Raw genomic sequence first — 24,594 nt, forward strand, 5'->3', positions numbered from 1 at the left:
GACGTGGATGGAACTGGAGGGTGTTACGCTGAGTGAAATAAGTCAATCAGAGAAAGACATGTATCATATGACCTCACTGATATGAGGACTTCTTAATCTCAGGAAACAAACTGAGTGTTGCTGGAGTGGTGGGGGGTGGGAGGGAGGGGTGGCTGGGTGATAGACATTGGGGAGGGTACGTGCTATGGTGAGCACTGTGAATTGTGCAAGACTTTTGAATCACAGATCTGTACCTCTGAAACAAATAATGCAACATATGTCAAGAAAAAAGAAAAAGAAGAAGATAGCAGGAGGGGAAGAATGAAGGGGAGTAAGTTGGAAGGGGAGACGAACCATGAGAGACGATGGACTCTGAAAAACAAACTGAGGGTTCTAGAGGGGAGGGGGGTGGGGGATGGGTTAGCCTGGTGATGGGTATTAAAGAGGGCACGTTCTGCGTGGAGCACTGGCTGTTATGCACAAACAATGAATCATGGAACACTACATCAAAAACTAATGATGTAATGTATGGTGATTAACATAACAATAAAAAAATTAAAAAAAAAAAAAAGAAGAAGGAAGCAATGGAAGCCAGGGCCCCAGTCTGAACTCTGGACCTGGTATTCAACCTCACTGCTCCTGTCTACGGGCAGCCCGCGGCATCCCAGTTCTCACCATACCCAGTGCGAATGACTTGTTCATTCTCTTCCCCGAAATACCACGGGCTCTGGAAGGTGGGCTGTCCCTGTCACAGCCCTGTGTGTGACTGCTGAATCACTGCCCACAGCCCACATACAGGCATCTCCACCTTCCACAGTCACCCTTATATACAGAAGCCCGCACGTGCTCATTAGCACCCACGCTTACACCCTTAAGGCAGGCAGGGTCCCAGCAAAGGCCCGTCTGGCTTGGGCACTGGGGCAAACTGGCGTGGCAGGACCCCCAGAAGAACCAGAAGCCTTTGGGAAAGAACGCAGGGTACGGGAGTGGGAGCCAGGCATATCGAGGCCACTGGCCTAGGCGCCAGGCCCCCAGGGGGCAGTGGGAAAATAGGGTGGCAGCTCAACCAAGTGACCTCATCGGGCTCCTCGACTGCAAGTAAACGCAGACCCCAGGTCCTAACCCAAATGACACCTCCCAGCCTGGGCACTTGAGTGCGGGAGAGCCTCCATGATGTCTGAAGTTCTGGAAGGCGCAGGGATGCCCCCACAGCGGTGACCAGACATGGGATAAGTGAGGGGGCTACTCCTGAGCACCCCAAAAGGGCTGGCGGAGAGACTTTGCGAAGCTGGCTAAAACTGACCTCACGCTTACAATGCATTAGGGGCTGTTCGAAGGTTTCGCACGTCTTCACTCAGCGAACAGAGTCTGCAGATGCCCTGCACCAGAGGAGCTGCTGACCTGGGAGCCAGCACCGTCCATGCAACTGCCAGATGCCCTCCCACAGGCGGGACAGGCCCAGGGAGCCTGAGGGGACACACCCGTGAACACACCATCCTCTCCTGCATACCCCCAGGCCGAGAACTGCCCACGCATGCGCGCATGCGCACACACACACCCCACTATGCATGTCTCTACATTCACATTCAGGAGCCACAGGGAGCATCCTTGGACTCTGCCGAGCTGGGAAATAACCCCAGGAGGCCTTCCCTCCCAGGCTGAGAAGACCACCACCCCTAGCCCGCGGGGCTCTGGGTTCAAGCTGACCTCAGAAATACAACCCAGAGGGTCTCATTCCCCTAACGCTGGGAGAGCATGGGGAGGAGCCTGGGATCTATGCCCTCTGCCTCACTCCCCTCACTGCCTCTTGACACGCCAACCACTCTAGGCCATTGTGTCCAAGTATTTGGGGGCCGGAAGGGGCCAAGCGAAGCCTGCGGGAGTGAGAGAAAGAAGCAGAGGCTGAAGTCTGTCCTCCATCATAACCCCTGAAATTCCATTTTGCTCCATGTCCCTGAACACAACAGTCCTTCACACTAAAGCATGAATTAGCCTATTGTGTGGCTTTCTTCAAGGAGGGGATCAGCATGACAGCCCCAGGCATCCAAAGTGAGATGGTCATGCATGCAGGATGTGAAGGAAGGAGAGGGATGTCTGGAAAAACCTACCTTCTCTAAGAATCAGTGCTTTCAACTCACCTTGCCCACCCACCACTACTCTGAAGGAGCCAGGACCACAGCTCACATCAGTTCTAGAACATACTACAGACATCAGCAGGCAGGCACACTTCACATTTAGCCATTTTTAATGCTCAAAAGCTCTGTACAAAATAAAGTCACAAATGAGTCCTCACAACACCCCTGTGAGGTAGGTAGGCAAGTATTATTCTCCCATTTTACAAATGGGGAAACTGAGGCAGAGAGGCAAAGTGACCAGCCCATGGTCCCAGCACAGCTGAAAGTCAGGGCCACCGTGAGAACACAGAGGATCCCTCCCAGTTCAGCCTGATCTGTGACCCCTCATCTAGACCTTGTCTGCAAAGAAATGAAAACTTTTTAATTCATGCAAAAATAAAAACAAAAACAAATCCGAAAAGGTAGTGAACAGACATACAGCAGTTTTGCAGAAGATTTCAGCCAAGACGGCCAAATATTTTCCACTACTAGGTAGATGTGAACAGCTCTGGCCTCTCCTCCTGAGACCAGAGACGTGTCCACTGGTTTTCTGCAGAAGTGCATGCGTCCAACCAGGGAGGGCTCCCAGGCCGCCATGAGCCAGGCCCAGGGGGGCAGCCTCCACACCGGTCAGCCCCCGGGGCTTCGGCGGACAGTGGTCCCCAGAGGAAGAGCTGCACAACTCACCTTCACAGGGCCGGCCCTTCCAGCAGCCTTCCCACGGTGGGGACAGAGCTGCTCCTGAGGCCTCCCCCTCCCCAACCCTTGGCCCCTCTGCTCCCTCTGGAGGGAAGCTCAGGGGTCCTCAGCCAGGATGGCCTGGAACCCCCTTAGCCCACTCACATGCTCCACTGTTCACTCAGCCCACCCCCCAGCAGTCCTCAGGACTCCTGCTGCAACAGAGGGGAACCTGGGGCCACCTGGGCAGCCAAGGCAGGGAAAGTGTGGCAGGACCCGCTGCTGGGAGCCTGGGCTTCCTCAGCACTGCCTGCCCTGGCTCCCTGGGAAATGGGGCAGACCTCTTCCATAGGGCTGCATCCATCTTCTAGAAGTTCCTTCCTCCCGAGAGGGACTCCTCCCTTCTAGCTCCTCGGGGACCTCCACAGTCCCGCCAGCCCCAGGGGAGGGGGAGGGGAAGGAAGGAGAGGCAGAGCCTCTGCCAGGTCCAGCAGGCCCTGCTGTCGTGCTTCTCGGGGTCTCCAGGTTGGAGATGGGGCACGAGAGGCAAGGAAACTGGGTGAAGCTGCCGTTGAGGTGACAAATCCACCAGAGCCCTGTCCACTCCCCAGGGCAGTGCTCAGGCAGCACTAGGGGAGAGGCCAAGCAGGGAGGGCAGCAAGAGAAAGCAAGCGGGAAACCGGCTCCGCACCCCAGGCTGTCAGGACCGCTGTGAGGTGGCCGAGGAGGGTGCGCGTGGCCGCAGTGAGTAGCTTTGCTCGGCTACTTGGGGACCGAGCTCCCTGGAAGCTGTCCGCGGTCTGCAAAGCACACACGCCTGTTGTTCACAAGTGTAACTGTGCACTACTTGTCCTATAAAAAGCTCTTTTTAAAACAGGGTCCCAACCCCGCCCCAGTCTCTCCTGGGGCCTGGGTTCCTCGGGACCGCTCCCCGTGAAGAGCACCTGGAGCATCCTCAGCCTGCATGGAGCCCCGTAGGAGGGGGGCGGGCGGGGAGGGGGCGGGCAGGGGTGGGGGGAGCCCATCCTACAGGAAGTCCCCAGCGGTGGAGGGCTCGGGCCTGCGGCTCTGCTCCTGCCACCGGCAGCGCAGCCTGGAGAAGGGCTGGTCCTGCCCGCTCTCGAGCTCGGGGAAGCCCAGCTGGTTGAGGATCTCATAGACTCCGGCCTTCGATGCCACCTGGGGGAGACAGCAGAACTGGGGGCCGTAGTCCCAGGGAGAGAGGCTGTCATCCAGGTCCACCCACCCCCTCCACATCACCACGCCCTCCTCCCCTCGACGGGCTCTAGATCACACAGCTGAGCCTGGGGCCCAGCACTGCCTTCCACCAGCTCAGCAACCTGAGCAAGTTTGTGTTTTCACTACCACGAGCTTCAGCTTCCTCATCACGGGGACAACTGTCTCTACCTTCCAGGACGATGCTGGAGGGCTCCAGAAACACGGAAAGCACCCAGCAGATAAGTAAGGAAGAGGAGAGCGGCGCAGGAAGCCAAGTGCCCTCTGCCCACGCGGCCCTGCTGTTCCCGCTGAGACACTAGGGGTCATGGGCCCAGTGGCTCTGGGCATTACAGCCGGGGCCCCCACGGGGGGCTAGAGAAAGCGGTGTGGGTGTGGGAGCCAGCAAGCAACCCCGTGGCTGTGTGTTCCGGCCGTAGACCAGGCAGGTCTACCACAGGCCTCCCCTCAGGTGGGCAGGCGGGGGCCTTCCTGGACATTCTCCATACAACCCTGTGGCCCAGGGCCTGGGAGACGCGACCCATTCAGTGACCAGCCCCCCTCTCTCTCCGCCGTCCTAGGAGATGGGGAGGATGTAGGCTCCACTCAGACCAGAGGTCCCGAGGCAACCTTCACCCCCACCCTCCATGCCTCCCCAGGAGGGAGTGAGGGACCCTGAGGCGGGAGCCCACACTCCTAGCTGGAAGAACTCTCTCCTTCCTAGACAACTCCCAACATGCACCACCTAGTTTCAGCTGGTTCAATCTCCTGCCCAGCCCCTGGTTCCCCCAATGTCCACTCTCCAAGCAGAACCCAAGCAGAAGTGTCCTAGGTCCCCCACGACCTCCATCCCACCCAGGGGTCCAAAGAGCAAGCCAAGTCCAGGCCTGCTCAAGAGGATGGCCCCAATGTGGCCTTGGGTCCCCTGACTCAACGCTCATCCTCGAAAGGACCACCCTTAAGGCTGTCTTCAGCACAAGCCCCCAGCAGCCACCAGGCTGTGCAGTGGCCCGCTGCCTCTATTCCCTGGCAGCTCTGACCCCACCCGCACACCTACCTGAGCCCAGCGCTGGGGTCACCGAGCACTCTCCCGCCCACCTGCCCCATGGGTGCTAGGTCCCACCTCCATCCGGATGAGAACCGTCAGGGCAGGCTGGCAAGGCCAGGAGAGGCCTGTATCCTGGAGCGGGGATAATTATAGGCCACTTTGCCAAGAGGGGAAGAAGGTCTCTCTCCTGACCTAGAGGTGCCGAGGCAACAGCTTGCCCCTAAAACCAGACAAGCCGGAGGAAGAACCAGAGGAACTGGGAGGCCAAGCAGAGAGAGGGACAGTGGAGGCGGAATGAGAGGGCGGCGCCTAGGGCCAGACATGGTGGGCGCTGGAGCCAGCCAACCGGCTCCGCGGCTGACCCTGAGCAAGTACTTCCCGGGCTGTGCTCGGTCTCCTCTGTACAACGGGAGAGTACCAGTCATCACGCAAGGCAGACCTCACACAGGGCCTAGCCCATGGCACCAGATGTATCTCGTGGCATCCCCACCACGACGTTCTCAGGTGGCAGAGACGGCATCAAGACGATCTCTGCCTTCATGCTGAGGACAGCCAGAAGGAAGGGCCCACCTGTCCAAGGTCATGGCTGGAAGGTGGCAGGGGCCAGGCCACCAAGCCATCCTGCCCCTCGTGGGGCACAGGGGAGGAGGGAACACAAGAATGGGCACGAAGCACCCAGGTCACCTCAGCCCTGGGCATGCCCAGAGCAGGGCCGTGCCTAGCACACTGCCCTGTGCTGTTCCTTGGGGAACAGTTCTCACTGATTCGTGCCTCCGACTTTGCCCAACGGCCGGCCACGTGCACACACCAGGCCAGACACCCAACGCTGAACGAGACACAGTCCTGATCGTGGAAGCTTCCCATAGAGCCAAATGACAGCTCTGCCCATGGGGGAGCCTGCTGCTGGGCCCGCGGGGGCTGCGCGGGGCGGCCTCTCACCTGCTGCATCCACGAGCTGAAGGGCCTGTGCCAGGAGTCAGCCTTCTCCAGGTGGAGGTAAGCGTTGAAGAGCACCAGGTACACGTAGCGCTCCAGGTACTGCAGGCTCCGCAGCCGCAACCTCCCAGCCTCCAGCTCTGATTTGGCCGCTTTTGCCTGGAGGATGACGGCAGAGGGTGAGAGTCCAGTGGGGCCTCGCCCCCCACCCCCAGGCACGGACACACCACACACACAGACACACAGACACACAGCATTGGGGCCGGGACGGGAGGGATTTGCACAGCGAGGCCCACGGCATGGCCCCGGCTCAGGTTCCACGGGAGGCCAATGGATGGCAAGGCGAAGCCATCGGGGCTCTGACGGTGGACGCAGCACGGCCTCCCCTCGGCCCCCCGTGGCCTGGGCTCTGCGGCCTCCAGTGGCTCCCAGGCAGGTGAGTGCGTCTCTGCCTGGGAGGGAGACCCCCATCGTGGCCTCTGACCCCGACTGGTCCTTAACGGACCTCCTTGCCCACTTCTCAAATAGCTCCGGATCAGGGGCAGAAGGGGGTGAATCCAACCCTCCGGCCCCGGCCCCACCCTCCCCAAGGCTGGAACAGATCCTAGAAAGGCCACCAGGGCTGGGGGGCAATGAGAGAGACAAAGGCTGAGGAGAGAAAGAGGTGGTGCGTGTGTTGGGTCAGGGGGCATCAGTGCTTTCAACAAGCCATCCTGAGCACCTTCCAAGAACGGCACCAGGCCACGTGCTGGGGGGAGAAGGAACTGCCACACCACGTGACCGGAGATAGGTTTCCCAGAGAGTGTGGGATGTGGCTGGGCCATGTGGGCCGGCAGGGCTGGGGTGGAGAGAGCAAGCAGCCCATGGGGCGGCACAGAGGTGTGGACGGGGACCAGCAGGCGGGACCCGGAAGGCACTGGCCTGACTGGATCGAGGGTGTGAAGGGACAAGAAGGGGAACTGGGCTGGCAGGCAACCGTGGAAGCCCACGCTCCACTCTAGTCCAGCTTCCCACCCCGGCAGGCGGACGCCGGAGCCCCAGCCCAGACCCATCAGAGCAGAGCCTGTGAGACACAGGCCTACGCAATCCTGAGAAGCTCCCCGGGGACTCTGCAGCCAGGGTGGAGCCCCGTGGCTTTAGCTCAGCGGAGTCACTGAAGGTGCAGGGGCAGGAGTGACCTCTGAACGGAAGACTCACAGGAGGCTAATGCTCAGGAGGAAGGGGACTTAAATGGGGTCTTCTTGAGGCCTTCTCAGCGTGGGCATCGGTGGGCATCCCAGGGCACACAGAGTCAGCTTCCCTGTGGCACGGTGTCCTTGCCGCCATGCCTGAGTTGCTCCTGTGACCCACCACGGACGTGCAGCCCGACGGACGTGCAGCCCGCCCTGGAGGGGAAGCCCGGGAGAGGGAACGCCACACCTCACCCCCCTCCAGGCGTCCATCCGGACCCACAGCAGCTCTCTGTGCACCAGGAGGAAGACAGAGCCCAGGGGCTGTCCCCTCAGGCACCAGGAACATCCTCGGAGGGCACAGCCAGCCCCAGGCCCCTGGGGAAACAGGAAGGGCGGCCTCCCCACAGCTGGGCCGCAGCTGAAAGCCTTCCTGCTCGGCACACCTCAGCCCAGTGGGTCTCCTCTGGAAGGCTCCAGGGCGGGACCCCGCCCCTGACACGACATGACCCACAGCCCCAAGAACCAGGAGCCGGAGTGGGACCATCTGCAGGGCCTGTGGTTCCCCCACCCCTCACCGCTGCCTCAGCTAACAGCCTTCCCAGGGGCGAGTGAGCACTCAGTAGGAAGGAGTTCTGGGGCACTGGGGATGGGGCAGGGGCGGGAGGTGGGCAGGGGTGGGGCCCTGGACGGGCGAGGGGCCCACAGCCACTGCCCTGACTCCCTGCAAGACACGGCTCTAGGCTCGGTGCTGCCATTGAAACTCTTGGCTCCCAGGTTTCTGGAGGTAGGACTGCTCAGATACGTAAGGTGCGAGGAAGCGCCTGTAAACCATGAGGGGCCACAGCAAGTCATGGCACAGAAGACAAAGCTACAACGCGGGGGTGAGGCGTGCACAGGCTCCGCCTGCAGCGACCCTCGTGGGCTGGGGCGGCGGCAGCGGACGGCGACAGAGCAGCCACACCAGGGGATCAAGACAGGGAGGGGGGCGGCCGGACCACGCAGGGCGTCAAAGAGGCGGCGGTATCTGAGGTGGGTTGGGGGGGCAGAAAGGTACCCCGAGAAGGGGAGGAAAGGGGCCGGAGGGTGAGGTGTATCCAAGGTAGATGACAGGGCAGGGGGCGCAGAGGAGCAGGCAATGGGGGACAACCGGGGCCCAGAAGAGGGTATGGAAGGTCAGCCAGGCCCTGATCCTACAGACAACGGGGCCACCGACGGCTTCTGGTGGAGGTGAGGGTGGAAATGGCCCCAGCTGCTGCAGGAGCTGACTGGAGCAAGGGAGAGCAGGGTGCCTCTTGTTTTAAGGATCAACCAACCAGGTGCTCAAAAAAAAAAAAAAAAAAAAAAAAAAAATCCAATTTTTTTTAAAAATTAGGCAGTAGACCAAAAAAAAAAAACAAAAAACAATTTTACCTAGAGACAAAGTATGGCCAATACACCACCACCACCACTCCGCTCTCCCTGAGGAGGATCATCCCACGCTGCCCGGCACAGGGCACTCCCCACCCCATCCCTCCCACTGCCTTCCCCGTCTCCATCCCTGGAGCTTATTGAAGGAGAGAAAATCACCCACAGTTCCACCAGACAAGAACCATTTTAAATTACTTTCAATTAGAGAGTGCTCAGGAAACATCCTTTGGGCATGAGAAGCCCACGGCTCTGGGGCTGGCCCTACAGTACAGCCACCTCAGCCCTGTCTTCTCCAAGCCCCCGCTCCCATGGGGACAGGGGCCTGCTGCTCCCAGAGACACCAGAGAGGACTGAGTCCGAGCAACATTCAGGGTGGAGAGGTTGGGTGATTCCTTCTGAGACCTACTGGCAACGTAGGGTAGAATTATCCCTAAATTCGGACCGCAAGTAAAGGTGACACCTGACACCCCCCCAGGAGGTTCCGTGGGCACATCTTGCAAGATCATAGTCTGTGACTTGAGACAATGACCCATCTTCCTATCAAGGCCCTGGTTTCCTTAAAATCAGCCTATGTGGGCACTGTCTGGAGAGGAGGATAGGCCAGCCTCCTCCTGTTGATAAAAATAGTGGAGCTGTTTTTAAATGGCCTGGCAGGCCAGGCTGTCATTAGCTGTGGTGAAGCTGGACAAGGCTTCCTCATCCATTGGGACTGAGCCCTAAAATAGAAGGGGCTAAGAAAGGTGGCCAGGGCGCTGGGCACTTCAGCTCTCTCAGGCCAGCGGTCAGCCGGCACCCACGTGGGCCCGGCGTCGCCAGCGGTGGCCCTCTTGAAGCTCCGCCCTTTGCTGGGCCACGTGGAAGAGACCCACCGAGGCAGGGCTGATGCCCCTCCCCAGGCATGTCCAGGGTCTACCACACACCACATGCCAGGCTGAGCATGTCACATCCAGAGCGGCGTGTTAGATCCTAAAATGTCTCCTAGAGGGACACGCATTTTGCAGATGAGGCTGGGCAAGACCAAGTAACTGCCCAATGTCAGAGTTCCCAGCTGGGACACAAATTCCAAACGCCCAGCTGTCTGACCACCCTGGGTCCTTTCGCCATCGTCAAGCTCAACCACACCCTCCCTCACGTTTGCCTCTATACCTTGACACCACCCCCCACCCCCCGCCCCGCCTTTCTCCTACCTGGAAAGCCCTTCCCCTCCACCAGGCCTGGCCCTGTTCCACTCATCTCTCCAGGCCCAGGCCGAGCCCCTGCTCTCCTGAAGCCTGCTCTGAGTGCTACAGCCTCCAGCCTCTTCTCGGCCTCCTCTCCTCCCCAAGGAATGGTCAGTCTGGGAAACAAGCCTGGGGGCAAGCACCAGATTCGAACGAGGTTTACATCTTCCCTGCTCCCCACCACCCTGAATGTCAGTGTCAGGACACAGACTAGGCATGCAGTAGGCACCCAGCTGATGGATGAGCACTGACTCCCCAGGCCCTCTCAGCCAGTCTCATGCTTCCAATGCCCTCTGGAATCTAGAGTCCAGATGGGGGACACTGGGGACCCCACATACACGCCTCCACCCCCGGGGATCCAAATTCCATGCTGAATGGAGACTCCAAGCACTCTGCCATGCTTGAGGGCTCCAGGTAGGTATCGATCCAGCTTCTCCAACTCACAAAACACGTCCCACGCGAACTCCTGAGCTCTCCCAAAACCTGCCCGTCCACATGTCTGCACATCTTAATGTCTATCCTTCCTGCCGCTCAGGCCAAAACCTGCCCTTCCTCCCTAACTTCGCCTTTTCTCAGCCCCACATCCAACCAGTCAGAGCAACCTCCCAGCTGCTGCTCGCCTCTTACCACCTCAGGCCAAGCCGCCTCACCTCAGTGACAGCGGCTGACTGGCCTCCCTGGCCCCCCCCAGCCCCACTCCTGCAGCCTAGTCCCAACACAGCCCCAGAGTGAGCCTGCTAGAACCTTAAGTGGGCACCTCTGCTCAACCCGCTGCACAGGCCCCCACTGGCACTCAAGAGTAGAAGCCAACGTCTGTGTAATCATCTGTGCAATCCCAGAGCAGGCCCCATCCCACCTGCCCCTGTAACCTCTGACCTCCTTTCCTGCCCCTCAAACATACCAGGAAGCCCCCACCTCAAGGCCTTTGCACTTGGCGTATCCCTCTGTCTGGGTGTTGGCATGGCTCCCCCACTCACCCCCTCAGGTCTGTGTTCAAACGCTACCTTTTCATCAAGCCCCTTCCTGACCCAGACCCCATGTAAAACTGCAACCCCCCAGCCCCACAGACGTATCATGACCTGATACAATGTGACTTTGACTTGTGTCTTGTTCCTTGTGTGTCTCCTCCCTGGAGTATGGGTTCCATGAGGGCAGGAACTTCCCTGTGCTGTTCATGAGGCGTCTCCAGAACTAGCACAGTGCCTGGCACTCAGGAATCCTACGAGAAATGTCTGCCGAATCGGGGATCAACGAATACTTCTTCTATCTCCCATTTTTATTAAGCCCTGCATCACTGACTGCCCTGGGTTACCGAGATCAACCCTTCTGCTTTCCAGAAGCGGAGACCGAGGTCAAAGAGGTGAACTGACCTGCCGGGGTCACATGGAGAGCTGGATGCAACCCAGGCCATGGGAAAACAGAGCCCAAGGAGAGAAACAAGAAGAACAAGTGAGGGGCGCCTGGGTGGCTTAGATGGTTGAGCGTCTGCCTTTGGCTCAGGTCATGATCTCAGGGTCCTGGGATCGAGTCCCGCATCGGGCTCCTTGCTTAGCGGGGAGCCTGCTTCTCCCTCTGCCTGCCACTCCCCTTGCTTGTACTCTCATTCTCTCTCTCGCAAATAAATGAATAAAATCTTAAAAAAAAAAAAAAAAAAAGAACAACAACAAGCGAGGCCAGGCTCAGGGCCTAAGTCAATCCAAGCCAGATGACACCCCCATTACTGGAGTCTGCCTGCTGCCCTTTCCCTGACCCACTCAATAGGAAGGAGCATGGAAGGCCTGATGGCCTCTACCGTCCGGCTGGGCAGGCAGCTGACAGCCCTCAAAGACAGCTAGTCTCTAAGGGGCGAGGTCCCAGAGCGCCGACCCCATCATCCTTCTCAAAGCTCAGTGCCACCCACTCCTTGTCAGACACTGGCCCCAAGCAGTGTCGGCCGCTTCCAGGGGCTTTCTATGAGTCCCTGCAAACTCCCCTGGGGCCTCGAGCACAAGGAAGCTTTTTCTACCTAGTCCCCAGAAGAGAGAAAATGGCCCTTGGCCCATAGACAAGCAACCAGTTTTCCAAAGAAAACATTTTTTTTTAAGATTTTATTCATTTATTTGAGAGAGAGCATGAGAGCGAGAGAGAGCACGAGCAGGGGGAGTGGGAGAGGGAGAAGCAGGCCTCCCGCGGAGCAGGGAGCCCGAAGTGGGACTCGATCCCAGGACCCTGGGATCATGACCTGAGCCGAAGGCAGATGCTTAACCGACTGAGCCACCCAAGCGCCCCCAAAGAACACATTTTATTCAGTACTTCCAAAGCAGGAAGGGACTAAACCTGACACCACGGGCTTCTCGGTGTGCCATTCATTCCACAAACGTCGTTTACCCCTAGGTCAGGCTCTGGGATGCGGTGCCAAGAAATGGCCCTCAGGATCCCACAGCTCTGCACATAAGCTAGTGAGTTGGCCAGGTGTCCCAACCTCCCTGCCCACCGCACCCTATATACCCCACCCCCACTTCATCTTGTACCCAGGCTATGCTCACCGCCCCACCCTTCCAGGCAGGTAGAAAAGCAACGGTGACCCCAGGTGACAGATGGGAAAGGAGAGGCCCAGGCAGGCCAAAGCAATTCACCCAGGGGAGTGCAGGGAGTTCCTAGCAGAGCCCAGGCTAGAACTCTGGGCTTCCAACCTAGACTCAGGGCATTTTTGGGTGGCTGGAGAAGAGCGCCCTCTCCTGGTGAGCCAACAATGTGGACAAAGAACAAAAAGGTACAAGGGTAGGAGTCAGTTTTCCTATTTAATCACACGGTGACCTATTCAACCTTCCGCCCATTCGTCTGCTCACTAGACAAGACATCTGTGGAGCCCTACTTGTGCCAGGCAGAGTCTGGGGGCCAGGGGGTCAGAGACAAGCCCTGGCCCAGCAGAAGAGAGATGAGCAGCAGAGAGAGGTGCCCCTGGTGACAACCACAAGGCTAACAATGGCAGCAGTGAGCACAGAGGCAGGGTCTCCTTACGGGCTGAGATTGAGACCCCTCCCGACCCCCTGAAAGCTCCAAGCCTGATGGTGCACACGTAGGAACAAGCCCGGCTCACAGCAGGTGCTCAGGGCATGTTTGCTGTAGGATAAAGCAGGAAGTCCCCCTGGAGGGTGGAGACTGTTCCGGCTCAGCCACACCATGGGAAGGACGGGAAAGCAGGAGAGGTCTCAGCTCTGAGAGCATGTGCCCTACACACCCATGCTCACAACACGCATGCACACGCGCGCACACACCCACACGCACTCCGAGCAGCCGCTCGTCCACCCACGGGCTGGATTTTGGGCTGGGTGTGAAAGAGCCTTGGGAAGCAACCCTTTCCTTCCATCATATTTTATGTGATAGCTCAGTTCCAGGGCCGCGCTAGTTGCACAGCCCGGGCCCTGGAAACACATTACCTACTGGAATGAGGTCTCCAGGGAACAACTTTGGCCAAGCCAGAGTCGGGGAGGGACTGAGAAGGACCGCACCTGGGGCTCAGAGCCAGAGTTGTCTCACTCTGTATTTTTCCGAATACCCTTTGTCTTTGCGGGCACCAAGCTGAACCTCTGACCTTTTGGCAACTCTGCACCAACCCAGGGCAGCACGTTCAATAGGCCCTGGTGGCTTCCTCACCGGACCCTTCCTTCTTCCCCCCACAACAAAACTGCCCCAAGTGTCATGGCCATCGGGGAGGAAAGGAACACAGGCCGAGGAGTTGGGAGATAGGTTCTGGTCCTGCCTCAAGCTGATCACGGTGTCATTAGGCCTGTCTTCCTCAGTAAAATGGTCTAGTAAAACCCGCCGTCACCTCCTTACCAGCTACTCTGAGGACCAAACGAGACAAAAGAGTAAGTTCTTAGAAAACAAAAAGCACTGCTCAAAGTTAGAGATTTACAGACGAAATCTCAATTCGAGACCAAAGGACATCTTATTTCTCTCTGTGTGGCTACTTTTATCTCAGTTCTTCTTCAAACTCTTTCTGAAGGGACAGACGGGAGACACATTAGACTATTTTAAACACAGAACACTAAGAATTAACGTCACCAGCCAAGGCTAAGGAAGAGGCCCCTGGCATTAATGATTCTAGCAGGGCTTCCTCCAGGAGAACTGACCTTGGTTTCTGTCACAGATATTTTTCCCTTTCCAGGCCCAGCAGGAAACAACTAATTCACCAGATGGTGTTCCCACCGCGGGCTGGTGGTCATCCTGGATTCTCCTCAGCCTGGGGCCCAGCTTTGTCACCTCTATCACAACCTCACAGAGTAGCTTAGTTCAAAGAGCTCTCTCTTTCTTTTTTCCTTTTGAGGTGGTTTTTTTAAAATGCCCTAGCCTTCTGGCCCCCTCACACACATAGCGTCGGTCACGTCCCAGCCCAGGCTCACTGACACTCTGCAGAGTGGAGGACACATCGCTGGGCTGCAACCTGCAGAGGCCAGGCAGCCTAGGACAGGGCCAGGCAGAGAGGGAGTCAAGGCTGTCAGACCAGGGAAGGCCTGTCTCTGTGGAAAATGTGTGTACAGTTTTAGTCCCATCCCTGCTCCGTGCCTATGACCTGAGTCTGCAATGTGCTCTTGTCCTCTAGCCTTCTCAGGCTGGGAACACAAGGGCACGGGTCGTGGCTTCTAGTTCTGATTCCCCCACTGCCCCCAGCAGCAGGGCTTGAGGTGGGAGGAAGGTGAAACTGCCTCCTCCAACTTGGGCGGCAGGATGGCAGGGCGGAGAGGGCCCGATCTGGGAATCCGGGTCTGGGGTCTCGCTCTCCTCCTGCCAACCACCAGCTGTAGGTTCTTGGGCAAGCCCAGTGCCTCCCTTCCTCAAATGCAAACATGGATGTGATGGTACAGCCTGCCCTTCCTCAGGCACAGATACAGAGTAAGGACTGAGCCAGACCGTGGATGTGAAAATGCACAGTGAGCCTTGGGTGGGGGGGGGGTACCTCCCATGCTGTTTCTGAGTCGGGACGTATGGGGTCTTGGTCCCCTGGCCTCCAGCACTGGCCTCTAGCAACTCCTAACCTCCCCTCAGGAACCCCTCCATCTTCCTTCTCCCAGCCCACCCTGGTCACCCAGACCCTCATCACAGACTCCAGGCTCATCTGAGTCTGGAGGAACCCGAGAGCTCTTCGTGGGAAGACAAGGTGAGAAGGCAGCCATATGCAAGCAGGATGAGAGTGCTCAGTGGAAACAAATTGGTAAGAACCTTCATCTTGGACTTTCCAGCCTCCACAATGTGAAAAAACAAATTTCTGTTGTTTAAGCCATGCGGTTGTGGTATTTTGTTGTGGCGGCCCCAGCTGACTAATGCACATATGATGGCCTCTCCCTTCTTGAGGTTCCGGTCTCATCTGCAAAAGTGAGACAGTCACATTCTGTGAGGCCAGCAGGATCCTAACGCCAAACCGAACAAAGACATAAGAGACCAAGATCTCTCATGAATCTGATGCAAAAATCCTCAACAAACCAAATCTAGCAATATAAAAGACACACCATGACCGAGCAGGATTTATCCCAGAATACAAGGTTGGTTTAATACCTTCAATTAAAATATCATACCGTATCAATAGAATAAAGGGCAAAAAACAAGATAATCATCTCAACAGACACGGAAAAAGCATTTAACAATATTCAACATCTCCTCATGAAAAAAAAAAAAACACTCAGTAAACTAAGAACGGAAGGGAACTTTCTCAAGCTGACAAAGAGTGTCTATGAAAAAGCTACAGTTAACATCAGATTTAATGTGAAAGGCTGAAAGCTTTCCCCCTAAGATCAGGAACAAGAGAGGGTGTCTGTGCTAGCTACTTTTACTTAACATTCTACTGGAGGATCTAGCCAGGGCAATTAAGGAAGAAAATTAAATAAAAGACATCCAAATTAGAAAGGAAGAAGCAAAACTATCTCTATCTGCATAGGACATGATCTTGTAAACAGAAGATTCTAAGAAATTCACTAAAGAAAGTATCAAAACTAATGAATTAGTTTAGCAAGTTTGCAAGATAGAAGATCAATATACAAATATCAATTGTCTCTCTACATAGTAACAATTAAAAAACTAAAAAATGAAATTGAGAAATTAACTCCATTTACAATAACACAAAAACAATAAGCTACTTATGAATAAATTTAATATAAAAAGTGTAAAACTCACACTCTAGAAACTATAAAATATCTTGTAAAAAAACAAAGAAGTCCTACATAAGTGGAAAGACATCTCACGTTATGCATCAAAAGAGTAACTATTGTTAAGATAGCAGTACTTCCCAAATTGATCTGCATCAAAATTCCTATCAAAATCTCAGTTGGCTTTTTTTTTCTTTCAGAAATTAACAAGCTAATCCTAAAATTCATATGGAAATACAAGGGACCCAGAATAGCCAAAATAAGTTCTGAAAAAGAAGTCATACTTAGAGAACTCATTTCCTAATTTCAAAATTCACTACCATACTATGGTAATTAAGGTAGTATAGTACTGGCATAGAACAGGCAATCAATGGAACAGGACTGAAATCTCAGAAATAAGCCCTCACATTTAGAGTCATTGGATTTTTTTAGAGATGTCAAAACAATTCAATGGGGAAAGAATTGTTTTTTCAACACATGTGCTGGGACAACTGGATATCTCCAAGCAAGAGAATGAAGCTGGATCTCTACCTCACACCATATATAAAAATTAAGATGCATCAAAGACTAAATGTAAGAGCTACAACTATAAAATCTTAGAAGAAATCTACTTACCTCTTCGAGGTAAATTCTCATGACCTTAGATGAGGCATGACACCAAAAACAGAATGTGATGTATCCATACAATAGAATATTGATCACAAAAAGGAACAAAGTAATGATCCATGCTAGAACACGGATGAAACTTGAAAACATCATGCTGAGTGAAAGACGCTGGTCACAAGGACCACATCTGTATGATTCCATTTTTATCAAATGTCCAGAATAGGCAAATCCCAAGAGGCAGAAAGTAGATTCACGGTTGCCTAGGGTTGGGGAAGGGCGAAATGGGGTGATGAAAATGTTCTGTATCTGGTTGTAGTGATGGCCACACAGCTCTGTGAAAGTACTAAAAACCATTGAATTGCACACTTTAAATAACTGGATCGTATGCTATGTGAATTCTATCTCCATAAAGCTGTTATTAAGAAGACAGCAAGAGGGTGAGACTCGACTGCAGCAGATCCCCCAGTGTGGCCCCCCCCCCACCAGGAGCATCAGCATCACCTAAGAGCTTTCCAGACCTACGGAATCAGAAACTCAGAACTGGAGCCCAGCAACGGGTTCTCCAGGTGATCTTGAAACTCACTGCAGCTGGGGACTCCCGCTTAGACGACGTGGTCCTCAACCTTGACTATGCATTGCAATCACCCAGGGAACTGTACAAAAAAACACTCACATGCTGGCCCCCTCCCCAGACCTAGTAAATTAGACTCTCTATGGATGGAACTCAGGCATGGGAATGTTTCAAAGCTCCCGTGTGAAACTAGTATGCCGCCACCAGGGTGAAAAGGACTGAATTAGAGAGTGAAGGCCTTCTGCTCTTCAGCCTCTTGGAAGAGTCTGGCCCAGGCCCAGCTCACTAAGACCACCTAGTGGCCACACTGGGGAATGACTCTCTATCTTGCTTCTGCTCCACCCCCACCCCACCCCACCAATCCGCCAGCAAGGAGCCCTGGGATGGGGTTCAGGGATCCCTACCCTCCCACTGCTGAGGTCAGCAGCAGCCTGGCCTCTGGAATGGGGGTGGGTGAACGTGGTAATCAGAAGATAATGTCAAGTCATCTGACTGGGCCAGAAGAGCTGTGTAGGCCAGAGCCCCACAGACAGCTAATGGAAAGGCACATTTTTTTTTCTAAATAGGCTGAAATCCTGGATTTTTACATAAAATTTGTACCTTTATGGAAACCATTTCATTTTTATCATTTCATGAGTCATCCAAACACAATTTTTAACTGAGGAGGTCAATCTGGGGGCCGGCCCCAGCCCGCGGGCAGCACAGACATACATAGGTCCTGAGTGGGCAGTCATGCGGCATCAGCCATTAAAACACTGAACGGCTGCCCTGCTGGTCATTAAATGGCCACCTGCCAAGCCCCTGGAGTGGCCCCATCTACCAACCTGACTCCTGCCCGGGACCCTCAGCACCTCCCACGACCCAGAACCTGAAGGGTTAACATCTGACACCACAGGGGTCAGGACAGGGCATTGGTTCTGACTGCCACATCCTTGACTGGTCCCAGGAATGCCAACAGCTGTCAAATACTCTGAACATCACCGGCACATACACCTCGTCAAGCACCCCCGAATCAAGCCAGGGTGAGTTGGGGCTGGGCGTGTTTCCATTTCACAGGTCACATCCAGAAGATGAGGAAGTAACAGAACCGATGAGGGCCCCACGGCAGCCCTAGCCACGTCACATCCAGTCAGCCACAACGTCTCTGTGCACTGGGGGAGGGACACCTGGGTCAGAGCGAGGCCCACCTGGCGGTAGGTGCAGATGATGATCTCCCGCAGGTGGTAGTGCATGGGCGTCATGGTCTCACTGACTGTGTCCAGGGCCGCATCTACCTCCTTCTTCACGCGGTGCCCGTCGGGTAGCAGCTGCACCACCTTCATCACCACCTGGGGCCCGGGGAACACAGAGAAAACCAAGGGGGGTAGGTGGGCCCACCAGCCCCAGCAACAGGCTCACCCCACACGAAGGACAACCTCAAGGCCCATCTCAACAAGTGCTGCTGGGAAAATTAGATATTCACTTGCAAATGTAACTCAAAACAGATCAAAGACAGAAACACAGAGCTAAAACCATAAAACTCTGGGAAGAAAATAGAGAGGAAAACATCATGACCTTGCATGTGGCAATGACTTCTTGGACAGGACATCAGAAGCACAGGCGATAAAAGAAAGGACACCAACAACAGCGTAAAAAGGCAACCAACAGAATGAAAGGAAATATTTGCAAATCGCAAATCTGCTAAGGGATTGATATCCAGAATATATTGAAAAATTCCCATCACTCAACAACAAAGCAAACCAAATCAAAAATGGGCAAAGAACTTGAACAGACATTTCCTCATAGAAGACATGCAGGTGGCCAACGAGCACATGGAAAGATGCTCAGCATCACTCATCATCAGGGAAAGGGGACTCAAAACCACAATAAGATGCCACCTCACATCCCCCAGGATGGCAAACTATCAGAACAGAAAACAACAAGTGTTGGCAAAAACGTGGAGAAACTAAACCTCTTGTGCTTTGCTGGTGGATATGTTGCCACAGACAACAATATGGCCGTTGTTTAAAAACTAAACAGGTTACCACATGACCCAGCAATTCCACTTCTGAAAGTGCAAGCAGATATCTGAACAGGTATTTGTACTCCTGTAGTTCATAGCAGCATGACTCACAATCACCAAAGGGTGACAATAACCCAAGTGTCCGTCGACAGATGAGTGGATAAACAAAATGTGGTCCATATGTACAATAGGATAATACTCAGCCTGAAAAAGGAGTGAAAGCTAATAGACCCTCAACATGGATGAATCTTGAGGACATCACGTTAAATGAAATAGACCAGACACAAAAGGACAAATACTGGGTGATTCTACTTGTATGAGGTATATGGAACAGTCAAATCCATAGAGGCAGAAAGGAGAACAGCAGTCACTAGCAGCTGGGGAGGGAGGAATGGGGAGTTACTGTTTTTATGGATATGGTCAGTTTGCGATGAAGAGAAAGTTCTGGAGACGGATGGTGGTACTGGTTGCACGACAAAGTGAATGTACTCACTGCCACAGAACCGTACGTTTAAACACGGTTGAAATGGCAAATTACATGGTAGGTACATTTTACCGCAATGAAAAAAATAAAAATCTAAGAATCAGCGAATCAGCAAGAAGGAAGAGAGGAGTTTCAGGAGAGGGAAGAGCACATGCAAAGGCCGAGAAGCTGAGGGAGTTTGGCAAGTTTGAGGGAGCACGCAGAGGCCAGGGTGACAAGACAGCGGGGACAGCGGGGGGTGCGCGGAACGTGATGAGGCCAGTCGAGGAGGCAGGAGCCGACCACAGCGCCGACACCAGGGAGCCACACGCCAGCTCTGAGCGCCACGTTCCCCACCCCCTGGAAGACAGGGACTTTGCTGCCTACTTACAGGGTGTCTGGGCTGATGACATGTAGCAGGGGCACAATACAGGGGTGACTAAATCGGAAATGTGAGTGGCCATCCACCCAGTGCCCTGGACTGAAATAGGGGTGGGGTGGGACAGGCCATGGCCCAGCAGCAAGGTCACCAGCTCCAGCTGGTGAAGCAGGCATCAGTGTCACCCAGACAAGATGTGGCCAGGGGCTCCCCCAAGGCACAGAGCAGCCCAACAGCAGGGCCAGGCTGACGGGGGTCAGTCTAGCCCCCTCTTCTCCAAGAGCCATCTGTCAGGGCCCAGAGCCAAGCTGACCTGTGCTTTGGTTTGCTCATCTGCGAAATGGGAGCAGGGGAGCACTGAGATGAGGAGGTGCCAGAAGGTGATATAATTAAGAGAAGCTCTGAAGATCCCCCAGACCTGCCAGCAAGACTCGCCCTCTCCCCTCACCAGGTGTCCCCGGGGGGCCCCGTGGGGTGCGCTCACCTCAAACTCGCCCTTGGTGAACTTGGCATCAGGCACACTCACAAGCTCCTCCTCGCCCACCTCGGGGAAGCCCTGGGGGAGGACAGCTGCTGGGGCAGGGAGCACGTCCACCCAGGCCGCGCCCCCCCCCCCCACGTGAGGAAGCCCTTGCCGGGGCTCTGCCGGCCCCCAGGCCCTCTGCCCAGGACTGATGCGAGATGCTCCACACCATGCACCATCCCCGTCCCACACGCTCCTGCCACAGCCAGGGTCCCCGGGGCCGAGTACCACCCTGCCCTGGCCACACATACCTGGATGTGCCAGAAGGCCAGCACGGCCACCACCATGGCGGTCGTGGTCCGGCCCTGGCCACTGAGGCAGCTGAACACGAAGCCAGTGCCCGGGCCCTTGGCGAGGGCACCCTGCAGAGCCTCGAGCAGTCGGTCAAAATCCTGGGTGGGGAGACCAGGGTCTGAGTCAGGCGGCCGGGGCTCCAGGCTGCAGACTCCCGACGTGGCCCGCCCCTTCAAATGGCAACCCCAAAGCAGCGGTCCTGGGGCAGCCGGCACAAGATGACATGCTTGTAAACAGCCACGCCCCTGCTACCACGCCCCCCCTTCCCCCAGGTGCGCGTGCGTACACACACACACACACACACACACACACACACACACACACACACACCCTCCGCCAGGCAGGGTTCGAAACATGCGTATGCCACTCCCACGTGCTGTGTCCCTGGGGGCTGCGCAGGGACCCCTGGCCTGGCTGCTTGCCTGAGAGGGACCCAACCCAGATCCCAGCCTGAGGGCAGGGGTCCGACCCCAACAGATCACTGCAGCATGGGTCCACCAGGGGGCGACAAACAACAGGCAACCAGACCCACAGAGGCAGGAACTACAAGTCCCTGTCGCTGCCTCTCACAGGCTGCCCATCAGAGGCCCCCAACAAACCCCAGGCCCAGAACCATCCCCCGCATAGACACGTCACCCAAACAACCGATGCATCACACAGGCACGCAGCGACCCGCATGCAGTTAGAGCTGGGCACACGCACCACGGACGTGTCCATGGACCTTAAGACACACAAACTACACAGACTTACAAAGACACAAACCTACAGAGAACACACAAACAGCCTTGGCCACACACAAGCACCCACAAACCCCCATACACATTCCACACCCCACAGTTCTCCAAACACGCCTGCCACATACCCCCTGGTAAAGACAAGACGTACATCACAGATGCCAGACCAACACACCCATCACATGCATGTACACACTCCACAGTGATACCCACACACACTCCAGACACGTCTCCCTCACAGACGCACATTCACCACAAACACCATGGGTGTGCTCCCACACACACACCTACGACACGTAATAAGCACACAGGCGCCGAGCGAATAAACCACTTGGTCATATGTGAAGGCTCGTGGAACATGCTCCCAGTCCCTCGGGGGAGTTGCACCCACAGCCAAGGCCCAGGCCAGAGCGGGGGTGGGAGAGGGCCTCCCCTGGCTGCCTAGAGGCCAGGCCTACACAGCCCCCTCACCTGCTCGCAGGGGGCGCAGAAGTCTGGCAGGGGGACGCGGTGGTAAGTGAGGCCGGGGTAGGCCCCACGGTGTTGGGTGAAGACCTCCTGCATGGTGAGGCATGTCTGGAACCTGCGGGTCGGTGCAGCCCCCGTGCCTGGGAGAGGCATACTCAGGTGGGCCTTCAGCTGAGACTCCAGGTTCTAGAGGAGGGTGGGGCAGAGGGCTCAGGCCACTGAGGCAGCCTCCAGGCCAGCCCCGAGGGCCAGAGTCTGCCATGGCCAGGACCAGTCCTGGCTTTTGGGGGCACCCCTGCCCCTTCCTGAGCCTCAGGGATCAGAGCCAGACCCAGATCCAGGGAGATGGCCACCGTGGGAGTCCTGAATCAGCCACTCCCTGAGTCTGCTCCTCTTGGGGCCTCAGTTTCTCCATCTTACAAGAGGAGCATGGGACCTTCTGAAGACCCTCCCAAGCCAATTTCCCAGAAGGCCTCCAAGGTAGGGGTGTGCGGAAGGCAGGAGGGCCTCACCTCAAGCTGGTCGGAGGCCATGGGGGGCCCAGGCCACCGCAGGCTGTGGGTATGCCCATCACACTCCAGCACGGCCTCCTCCCTCAGGTTGACCCACACGACATGCCGTAGCTTCCTCTTGGCATCAGTTAGGTAGGCCAGGATACTCTCCAGGGCCTGGGGGCGAGACAGGAGGGCCATCAGTGAAAGGGCTCAACCATAACCCCACTCAGCCCACAAGTGGACGTAGGGCCCCTGGGGTGGTCACCTTGGCGCTGGGCTGGGCTGTGCCATAGATGGGCATGCGGGGCACCCGTCGAAAGTTGGCCACATCCATCTCTCTGACAGTGCTGAGTGCGTCTGGAGAGATGAGGTCATCCGCCCCCTGTGGGGAGAGCAGCAAGCCTGGGACCCACAGCAGCTGACTAAGATTCAGAGCCCAGCCCAAGGTGGGGCAGGGCAGGGCAGGGACCAGCTCTTTACAGTTTACCAAGCACTTCTGCACACTTGGCACTTCATCACCGCCCTGGCAAGGAGAAAGGCGATAGTGCCCACCCTCCAGATGAGGAACCTGAGGCTCAACAGGGAGAGGCTGGTGGCAGACATCAGAACCAGGCCTCCTGCCTCCTCGCCTGGAGCACGTGGGTTTGAGAACGAGGAGAGGGAATGACAGCAGTGGCCAAAGCTGCAAACACTTCCTGAGACCGGAGATCAACCCCATGTCACTCACAGGAAGAGTCTGCCGCCCCAAAGGCCATCGTCCCTTTGTCTTCTGGGAAGGGCGGCAATGTCTAACCCAAGCCCTCAGGAATCAAGGGCCCACCAGCCCCGGGGCCAGCCCACACCCATTCCCACTTCCCCAGCCAGCCGGCCACACTCACCAGAGAGCCCTTAGTGACGAGGTCCCCGGGGGCCACAGGCCCCGCTGAGCTCAGAGTCACAGGCAGGCGGTACAGCTCAGGATGGGCACAGAGCCAGCGGCTGAAACTGAGGGCAAAGGCCAGCGGATACTGCAGCCCGAGGCAGAGAGAGATGGGAGTTCAGGGGCACAAGGCCATCCCAAACTCTCCCAGCTGGCCCTGTGGTGGGGGAGCCCCAAGAGACATCCATCATGGTCCAGGGCAGGGAGGAGGGGGTGAGGAGACAGGACCAGGAGGTCCGAAGCAAGATCCTGCCAGGCCCCAATGCCCCAGCTAAGGGTACAGAGACTGGGGCCCAGGGGGGAGAGAGAGAGAGGTAGGCCCTCTCTCTGCCTGACCTGCTCTAGGACCACCACTCTATCGGGGTCTCTCCACGTCCCCCACACCCACCTTCCTCTGGAACAAACACGCACGCCGCCCCCTCTCCTCCCCAGTTCCACCTGCCAGTCACCGTGGGAGACAGGGCTGGAGGGACTCCAGGAGGAGGGGTTGTGGGTCCACTCATCCCCCAGCCACACCTGTTCGTGGAGATAGTAGTTAAACAGGATCAGGTAGAAGTATCGCTCCAGGCTCTGCAGCGCCCTCTGCCGGACACCGTGCTGGCTGCAGCTTCCCTGAGAGGAGGTGACCCAGAAGGGGGTGGGTGGTGAAGACAGGGCTCGGGGCCACCCTGTCCTCATCCCCAGAAGGGCAGGAGTTAAGGCTCAGAAATCCCCAGAACACCATCTATCCCCTCCCTTTGTAACTTCTGCCAGGCTGGATATTCTTCTGAGCGTCTAACCACTCTCTGAATTGCTGCAATTAATCTGTGGCCCAGGGGGAGCAGTTGGTGACTACCCCAGAGCCACTGCTATCAACCCAGGGACCGCCTCGCCCTCCAGGCCTGTGCCCAGAGACAAGCTGGGACCTCCCCTCTTTGCACCAAGCCGTACACATGCAGGGCCGTGCACAGTCGTGTTGAGGAAGCAAGTACATAAACACCCTTCTCTAAGCCAGAGGCCCTCCCTTAAGAAGTGTGACCCACCCCACAAGAAAACAAAAAGACCATCATAACAGTGCTCCAAGGGGGCCATGATTTTTACCTTTCCTTTACCAAGGTTCTGAGAAATGAACTGACTTGCTCAATCATGACGCTGATGGCAGGGAGAGCTGGATCCTCAAACAAATGCCCTAACCCCAGCCCAGCATGCTCTGCGGGTAAGGAGCTGTCAGAGAGAATCCCAAGCTCCCTCTCTCCACCTTCGGATCTCAG

General features: G+C 56.1%; 1 protein-coding gene across 17 annotated transcripts in view; it reads right to left on the reverse strand.

Annotated features, from left to right (window-relative positions):
- The window catches only part of PALD1 (phosphatase domain containing paladin 1), a 150,261-nt gene that overhangs the window by 57,299 nt on the left and 68,368 nt on the right, over positions 1 to 24,594 (reverse strand). For 12 of the 17 annotated variants that reach the window (XM_073878867.1, XM_073878869.1, XM_073878864.1 and 9 more), the window contains exons 11-19: positions 23,861 to 23,956; positions 23,304 to 23,432; positions 22,691 to 22,807; positions 22,444 to 22,599; positions 21,935 to 22,117; positions 20,687 to 20,827; positions 20,397 to 20,468; positions 18,256 to 18,396; positions 5,974 to 6,129 (exon numbers count right to left, since the gene is read on the reverse strand). In XM_073878867.1, coding sequence (XP_073734968.1) covers positions 5,974 to 6,129; positions 18,256 to 18,396; positions 20,397 to 20,468; positions 20,687 to 20,827; positions 21,935 to 22,117; positions 22,444 to 22,599; positions 22,691 to 22,807; positions 23,304 to 23,432; positions 23,861 to 23,956 — 1,191 coding nt within the window. Of the gene's footprint in view, positions 1 to 2,218; positions 3,969 to 5,973; positions 6,130 to 11,925; positions 15,117 to 15,285; positions 16,758 to 18,255; positions 18,397 to 20,396; positions 20,469 to 20,686; positions 20,828 to 21,934; positions 22,118 to 22,443; positions 22,600 to 22,690; positions 22,808 to 23,303; positions 23,433 to 23,860; positions 23,957 to 24,594 lie in introns of those variants that run through there. The other 5 variants (XM_025850326.2, XM_073878872.1, XR_012374226.1 and 2 more) reach the window with 5 other exon arrangements.

Source organism: Callorhinus ursinus, unplaced genomic scaffold, assembly GCF_003265705.2.
Source record: "Callorhinus ursinus isolate GAN/ISIS: 27379988/994484 unplaced genomic scaffold, GSC_fseal_2.0 scaffold31, whole genome shotgun sequence".
In the NCBI taxonomy this organism is placed as follows: Eukaryota; Metazoa; Chordata; class Mammalia; order Carnivora; family Otariidae; genus Callorhinus; species Callorhinus ursinus.